This window comes from Scyliorhinus torazame, chromosome 3 (assembly GCF_047496885.1).
Source record: "Scyliorhinus torazame isolate Kashiwa2021f chromosome 3, sScyTor2.1, whole genome shotgun sequence".
Classification (NCBI taxonomy): Eukaryota; Metazoa; Chordata; class Chondrichthyes; order Carcharhiniformes; family Scyliorhinidae; genus Scyliorhinus; species Scyliorhinus torazame.
The window spans coordinates 145648573-145657126 of NC_092709.1; the positions used below are offsets into that span (position 1 = coordinate 145648573).

General features: G+C 43.6%; 1 protein-coding gene across 3 annotated transcripts in view; it reads left to right on the top strand.

Annotated features, from left to right (window-relative positions):
- The first annotated feature begins 3354 nt into the window (after positions 1 to 3354).
- hnrnpd (heterogeneous nuclear ribonucleoprotein D) overlaps positions 3355 to 8554 on the top strand; it is a 7711-nt gene continuing 2511 nt past the window's right edge. The window contains exons 1-6 of one of the 3 annotated variants that reach the window (XM_072496369.1): positions 3355 to 3803; positions 6651 to 6819; positions 6948 to 7106; positions 7527 to 7658; positions 8172 to 8289; positions 8375 to 8527. In XM_072496369.1, the coding sequence (XP_072352470.1) occupies positions 3592 to 3803; positions 6651 to 6819; positions 6948 to 7106; positions 7527 to 7658; positions 8172 to 8289; positions 8375 to 8527 (943 nt within the window). In that variant the 5' untranslated portion in view covers positions 3355 to 3591. The remainder of the gene's footprint in view (positions 3804 to 6650; positions 6820 to 6947; positions 7107 to 7526; positions 7659 to 8171; positions 8290 to 8374; positions 8528 to 8554) is intronic. The other 2 variants (XR_011940186.1, XM_072496368.1) reach the window with 2 other exon arrangements.

The following is an 8554-nucleotide window of genomic DNA, read 5'->3' on the forward strand; positions in this document are numbered from 1 at the left end:
TTTGTGAATGGGAAGTTCGCGAGTCCGGGAGCGCTGACCGAGAAATATGGGTTGCCCCAAGGGAATGCATTCAGGTATATGCAACTGAGGGCTTTTGCGAGACAACAGGTGAGGGAATTCCCGCAGCTCCCGACACAAGAGGTGCAGGACAGACTGATCTCAAAGACATGGGTGGGGGATGGTAAGGTGTCAGATATATATAGGGAAATGAGGGACGAAGGGGAGACTATGGTAGATGAACTAAAAGGGAAATGGGAAGAAGAGCTGGGGGAGATCGAGGAGGGGCTGTGGGCAGATGCCCTAAGCAGGGTAAACTCGTCGTCCTCGTGTGCCAGGCTAAGCCTGATTCAGTTTAAGGTATTACACAGGGCGCATATGACTAGAGCACGGCTCAGTAAATTTTTTGGGGTGGAGGATAGGTGTGCGAGGTGCTCGAGAAGCCCAGCGAATCATACCCATATGTTTTGGTCATGCCCGGCACTACAGGGGTTTTGGATGGGGGTGACAAAGGTGCTTTCAAAAGTAGTGGGGGTCCGGGTCGAACCAAGCTGGGGGTTGGCTATATTTGGGGTTGCACAAGAGCCAGGAGTGCAGGAGGCGAGAGAGGCCGATGTTGTGGCCTTTGCGTCCCTAGTAGCCCGGCGCAGGATATTGTTAATGTGGAAAGAAGCCAAGCCCCCGGGGGTGGAGACCTGGATAAATGACATGGCAGGGTTAATAAAGCTAGAGCGGATTAAGTTTGTTCTAAGGGGGTCGGCTCAAGGGTTCACCAGGCGGTGGCAACCGTTCGTCGAATACCTCGCAGAAAGATAGATGGAATGGAAAAAAGAAGGCAGCAGCAGCAGCCCAGGATCGGAGGCCGGGGGGGGGAGAGGAACCAGAAGGACTCTCAGGGTTGTTAATATATACTGTATAATATGTATAGGTCGTTGCGACAGATAATTATATATTGGACTGTTAAATTATATTTTTGGAGAGTGTTACTTGTGATAAGGCAGTTGCCAATTAGGGTTAGTTTTCATTTTTGTTATTTATTATTTATTCATTTTTTGTTTATAAAATAGGTCATTGTTATTTGTGTTGTTATAATATTGTGTAAAGGATGCACAATGTACTGTGTTGGTTGACCAAAAATTTTTAATAAAATATTTATTTTTTTTAAAAAGCAGTACAGATGGAAGTACCAAAATATAAGAGAGTTTAACAGATTAATTGAATTACAATCTGTGGCAAATGCATCTCAATATAAAGAAAGTTATGTCATCTACCCAGGACCTAAAAAAGTGAAAAGCTAGAAATACTAGGGATACAGATATATAGATCATTAAAATGCCATGAACAGGAAGAAGACGAATAGAATACAATGGGGCAGAAGTGGTGTTCCGGCTATATAAAGCTTGGTAGTACGGTCAGCAGTTTTTGACACTACACCTTAGGAAGGATATGTTGGCACTGGAGGGAGTGGAGCGTAGATTTACAGAATTATACCTGGACTCCAAGCTGTAAATTAAAAGGAGAAATTACACAAATTTGCATTCCTTGGAATTTGATTAAAGTTTTCAAGATACGAAGGGGAACAGGGATGTCAGAGAGAAATTATTACAACCGAAGGCACTGGGCACCACAAAGGTTATGGGCCCTGACAATATTCCAGAAATGGCACCGAAGATGTACTACAGAATTTTCCGTACCCCTAGCCAAACTGTTCCAGCACAACTACAACATTGACATCTACTTGGCAATGTGGAATATTGCCCAGGTATGTCCTGTACACAAGAAACAGGGCAAATCCAACCCTGCCAATTACCGCTCCATCAGTCTACTCTCGATCAGTAAAGTCATGGAAGGGGTCAACAAAAGCGCTATCAAGCAACATTTACTCAGCAATAACCTGCTCACTGACATTCGGCTTTGGGTTCCGCCAGGATCACTCGGCTCCTGACCTCTTGCATTTAGATGGTGCCGTTCACAAGTACCAGAGATCTCAAAGCACTTTGCAGCCAATGAAGTGTAGTTGTTCTTATAATGTAGGGAACATGGCAACTAATTTGAGCACAGCAGTCTTCCACAAATAGCAATGTCATAATGACCTGCTTTTGTGTTGTTGATTGAAGGATAAATGCTGGCCGGGTCAGCAGGGATTAACACTCCTACGCTTCTTTGAAATGGTCCACCTGAGAGGGCAACTCATAGAATCCCTACAATGCAGGAGGCCATTCGACTCATCGAATCTGCACTGACCCTTCGAAAGACAATTCCTGCAACCGCACCCTAAGGGGCAACTTAGTATACCAAACCACCTAGCCTGCACATCTCTGGACTGTGGAGGACCCCCACACAACAGAAGGTGCAAACGCCACACAGTCATCCGCGGTCGGAATTGAACCCGGATTCCTGTGAGGCAGCAGTGCAAACCACTATGGCATCATGCTAGATGTTTTAATATCTCATCCAAAAGACTGCACCTCCGACACTTGCAGCATTTCACTGAAGTGTGAGCCTTGATTTTAGTGTTCGTGTCCTGGAGTGAGGCTCGAACGCAAAACCGTCTTATGGGTAACTGATGTCGACTTGCCAACATTGCTGCATCCCAAGAACAAATGAAAACTATTGCGTGCACAAATAAACATAACTACTGCGTTTCTCTGGTAGAACACCCAAAGCAAACACAGTGCGATGATCGGGCACCGCACATAACAGTGATCCAGTGCTTGAATAGGGGTCAAATATCTTTGTACATTGTAACAACTGGTTACACCATGAGTTACAAGGTAGCAATCAGCTACGTGACATGAGCTACAAGACAGGATGAACGCACTTACCAAGCAGCATCTTGTTGCATTCTAAGTTGGGGAGGGCCAATGACAGAAATAAATAGCATTTCGTTGTAATCTGAAAAATAAATTCCAGTGTAAGCAACTCCCAACTTTATAACTGGTGAAAGACATATTGAGATTTGCGGGCAATGCACGAACTGGACTTCTCAATACTGCCCGATATCCACTGGTGATGGTTTTGTCGCAATTGAGTCGGCAAAGCCAGCACCCCACGTGTAAAGGAGGACTCCTCTCCTCCACGCATGACATCACAATGGCCACTCTATTCCTCCCGCTGTTTGCTTCCGGCAGCGCGGTTATCTCTTGTCCGCTGCGCCGGCTCAATCGACTCTCTTTGGTAACATTCCAGTTCTTCCCTCCCCCACCACGGCGCCTGCGTCGGCTCGTCCTGAGCCGCGGTTGGTTGCCGCCCCGAGATCACGTGATCGATCCTGGGCCTTGGTCCCGGCCGCGGCGGCCATTTTGTGAGGACACCATTATTTAAAGAGAAGAGCGTGCGCGGTAGCTCTCCCTCTCTAGCCCTGTGTCTAAGGCGTGGGCAGAGATACTTGACTCGCCACCGGAGCTCCCGCCGGGTTTACTTTTTTGAAAAAAATAAAACAGCCAGGTTGATTTTTTTTTAAAGAAGCGGGAGGTGGTACCGCGCGCGGGCGGGGCTCCTTTACTTGGTGAGTCGGCCGTGTCTCTTTTCCTTTTGACCAGGGCGGTGCAGCGGCTTCCCGGTCCTTCTTTTTGAGTGTGCGGCCGGAGCGATATGTCGGAGGCGGTGCAGTTCTCCGAGGTGGAGGCCGAGGCTGCTGGACAAGGCCTGCAGGAGGAGATGGCGGCGGCCGGCGAGACGGGGGCGGCGGGTCTTCCCGATTCGGAGATGGAGGCCAAGGCGAACGAGGGCGGCGACGGGTCGGGCGCAGTCACCGAGACTGAAGGGGCCAAGATCGACGCCAGTAAAACGGAGGAGGACGAAGGGTGAGGAACCGCGGGGCCTATTAAATCCGCTTGCTAACTATATAGAGGCCGGGTTGGCGGTGTTCTTCTCTCTTTCCCCCCCCCCCCCCGAGGGCGGTGCGCACGTTGGGTACTGTCGGGGACGGGAAGGCGGGATATCGAAGGGCTACAATGTCCTTGAGGCTGTTTTTTGGGGGGCTTGCATTTCGATTTTTCATCTCCCCACCCCCCCCAACCTTTTATGGCGGCTAGTAATCGATGGGAGGGAAGAGGTTTAAAATTGCATTGTACGCCTTTTTTTAAAAAAACATCCATAAATCGACTGCGGCCCCTTTCAAAAACTTTGCAAATGCGCTTTTCAGTACCTTTTTTTGTCTCGACAATGAAACCTGGTCCTTCTACCGGAAGGTGGTTGGTTTTCATTGTAAAGCGGTGCCGCATGTTAAGGAGAGTATGGAGAACTGGAGAGAGGCTCATTGAGTTAGTGGCGGGAGGATGGGGGAGGGAGTTGCGGAACCGTCGCTTTTCCAGCCCCATTATCCCATTTATGTTTAGAAATCCTGGGGTCATGTTCACGTCTGTTGGGTAACCGGCGCTGGGGAGATTAAAATTACTCCACGTATGATGGTGCAGATTTCCGGTTAAGATTCCCCTCCCATGTGGCCCCCCTTTCCCGCGGTTAGGCATATTTAACGGGTTTGTTACAAGGTAGGAGTGGATCCAGCTTTTGAAAATCCTGCATTATTTCATTGTCTCAATTGATCATGTATGCCGTTGTCGAGGAATTTTTTAATTTGATTTTTAGAATTGTAAAAGGGTGGAGAATGGAGTGGCTTTTGATTTACCGTGATTGTAATTTTCGGCACTTAAATGTTCTGTCAACAAACTTGGGTGATGCTGTGCTTTTTCGTTTGATTTGTTCAGTTAATGTGGTTTTATTTTGTAGCGCAGGATAAATTGGACCATTTGATTCATGTTTGATTTTTAAAAGTGGTTCTGTCATTGAGACAACTTGTCATGATTTTTGTACACAGCATTAACTTTGCCATTTTGGCAGCAGATAATTGTACGGATTTAAAATATTCAGGTTGCAGACACCAGTGAATGTTTACTATTTATCCTGTAATAAATACCCAGGAATCATACCTGTAACTAATAAATTGCTGCAATATTTAATTTGATGTATGATTGCCTTTGGGCTAGTGGCTTGATTTTTACTTGCTGTGCTCAGTAATCTTAATCTTTCATGCATGAACATGAAATGATTTCCTTAAATATTCAAGCAGGTCAATTATTTGGACAGTTGTGATCCTTAAATCTGGTTTTGGAGAAAGAGACACAGCCTGCTTTTTGGGAGGTCCTTAAAAGTTGCCTTTATTGATCTGTGCACATCAATCAACAGTGGCATCCTTTGGTCTGCCTAGTGTGCCGATTGTCCTGAAGCTCTGCATTCATTTTTTCAAAATGTCTTTTCCATTAGGATCTCTTTAGTGTTGTGTTTGGGAGCACCCAATTCAATGTCTATGTTGAAGAAAAATTCTGATCCCTAGGCTATCCTCAAGCCTCCGAATGAGTTACTAGGAAAGTATGAACCGCATTGGTACATACAGATCTGAAATATTGGTCATATCCTTGGTGCATGGCGAGTTATTTTTGCTTGGACAGGGTGGCAGTTAGCATGTTGCAATTGGTCCTGTTTCAATATGCAGTGTTTCAACTCCTGATCCTTGGATCTTTTAAAGTCTGAATGTTTAAAGTCAGGGTTGGAATTGGTTGTGGCCAAATAGGCAGTTTGCATGTAAAGAGCAGTGATCTGGGCACGGTACACTTGCCTGTCGTATCTTGCCCAGCAACACATCAATTTTAGGATGGTATGTCCACTCATACAGATTTCTCACCCCAACGCCTATATTAAGAACAGTTTGTGGCCAGGGCAAGCATTTTTAGCAGAAAAATAGTGTGCCCTCTGGATGTACAATCACATTTGCTGTTTTCTTTGCAAGTGCAATTTTCCAGTATTGCTGCCAAGCCTAGGAAGAAGACACTACCTGTATAAATTGTATTGGAGGTTGCAGGAATCTATAGTAGAGCTATCCATTGCAAACATTTAATCTGTTAGTATTTTTGCTACATGTAGGAACAGAATTCTTGCCCAATTCTTTAAGCCCTTGTTCATTTTAATTTTGCTTAGCTTTGTCATCACCGGTGTCTTCCAATTGGAATTGCCTCCAGCACAAGTATACACCTGGGTTGATATAGCATTGCACTTGCCACTGATCCCAACATTTAATCCAAACAAAATTGTCTTCAAGCAAGAAAACCAACTTCATTTGAAAATTGCACTATGTAGTATCTTAAATGTGCAGTACATAGAATGCTCCAGTGTACTGTCCTAACTTTCGTTGACTGATTGAGAGATAGTCTTTTTTTAACTAGGTAATTCTTACTCATTGCCGGGGATGATGTTTTAAGTGCCATTTTCTTAGAATTGATCTTGAAAGCCCTGAGCCAAATAAATTGTCCAATATTGAATGCCAGAATGATTGGAGACTTCATTATGAGAATTCTAAGACGCTTAGCTGGAGTTCGGTGTCATGGACATTGCCTTGACTTATTTTGATTGTTTTGGAGAAATACAAAGTAAATTTGCAAGGCCCTAATCTTGCTAACCAATTGCTTAAGTTTAATGTTACTTGTGCATCTACTACATTGTTGATTTGAAAATAAAATTGCCTAATGTGTGTCCGCCAAATAGCTTTCTGCATGCATTCTTGATGGAGGCGCACCAGGGAAACATGGTTACTGTATGAGGCAGCTTAAGTTTTGATTTGGCTACTGATGTGTATATATACTTCACTGTTTCTGCAGAAAAATGTTTGTGGGTGGCCTCAGCTGGGATACCACAAAGAAAGATCTGAAGGACTATTTCTCTAAATTTGGAGAGGTGGTAGATTGCACATTAAAGTTGGATCCCATTACAGGGCGTTCAAGAGGATTTGGATTCGTCCTGTTTAAAGAGGCTGACAGTGTGGATAAGGTATTTGATCATAAAACCATGGGCTTAAAAAAAAAAGTGGGTTCAGAAGAAAACTGCTTAATGAAATCAAGTTTTTGTATTTATCTGCTAAGTGATGTTTTGTATATTTTTGTCCCGTTATCATGTAGGTTATGGAACAGAAGGAGCATAAATTGAATGGCAAGGTAATTGATCCAAAAAAAGCCAAGGCAATGAAAAAGGAACCAGTAAAGAAGATATTTGTAGGCGGTCTTTCACCTGATACGGCTGAGGAGAAGATCAGGGAATACTTTGGAGCTTTTGGGGAAGTACGTACATCTCATCCTGGAGGTTTCATTTAGTGACATATATGTTATCTCTTGTTGGGTGAACCTGTGTGGCTATTGGTTCAAGTTGTTGCTGGTGGAGGGTGCACAAATAAATTGGACCAGTTTAGTACACCATGAAATTGGTTGGGGGCTGGGTAGGAAAGATAAATCAGTGGGAAGATTAATATACAGGATTGTATAAATTGGAGATTAAATACAAGTTGATTTGTTACCACTTTGATTATGTGATGGGGGATGAAGGAAGCTATTATTTAAATTATTGTTGGAAGGCTTTTTCAGTGGCCACTTACTGAACCTGGAAGATGTATTCCAGTTTTGCTGTTATGTCCAATGGTGTAGTTATGGGTACTGCTTTGGCAGGTGATTCCTGGAAAATCAATGGTGTCTTTTTCATTTTAGGTGGAATCAATAGAACTTCCCACGGACAACAAAACAAATAAGAGGCGCGGATTCTGTTTCATAACATTCAAGGAAGAGGAACCAGTAAAAAAAATTCTTGAAAAGAAGTTCCATAATGTTGGACTCAGCAAAGTATGTTTGTTATACTGAAATTATTCCCAATGTTATGTTGGTAATATGTCTGTGCAGCACGTCTTAATTGGATATTGGTCAGTTCAATTGCATGTTGTAAGGTTGGTATAAAAATGCACGTGAACACTGAAGCACGCTAGCAACTCCATTCTAATAGTTAACATCCAATGCTGTGGCCTTTTGGACATTGAGTTCAGTAGCACTTGTTTTATGATTTGCACTTTTCTGCACTAAATTCTCATGGAACTAATTTCAAAATGGTTTGGATAGTAGTGATTTCTTTGAAGAACTTCAAATGTGCTCAGTTTAGTTGACTAACTTGGATCCTTGTATTTATAATTTCAGTTACTTGGATGTTTTTTGGATCCTGCCATTAGTCGTTATTTGTGAATTGTGTATGTGCAAGTATGTTTGTTCCCATATGTTGGTTCTAATTGTTTCTTGCGACAGACATTATTAGGGTTGTCATAACATGATTATGGGCAAAGGCTAAACTCTTATTTTATTTGGCAGTGTGAGATCAAGGTGGCCATGTCGAAGGAGGTCTATCAACAGCAGCAGCAGTGGGGAGTAAGTCGAGGTACATTTGCAGGCAGAGGCCGTGGGAGAGGAGGAGGGACTGGTGCAGGAGGTAGTGTGCCTTTTTGACGTTTTTGATGGATTAAATTTTTTTTTTTTTTTCAGTTGATTAAAATGTACATTGTAAAATCTTTCAGCCCCAAGCCAGAACTGGAACCAAGGATACAATAACTACTGGAATCAAGGCTATGGCAGCTATAACTATGGCTACAATAGCCAAGGCTATGGAGGTTATGGTGGCTATGACTACCCTGCTTATAATAACTACTATGGATATGGTGATTATGGCAGTAAGTGCACGTTCAACTTGTTTCTAC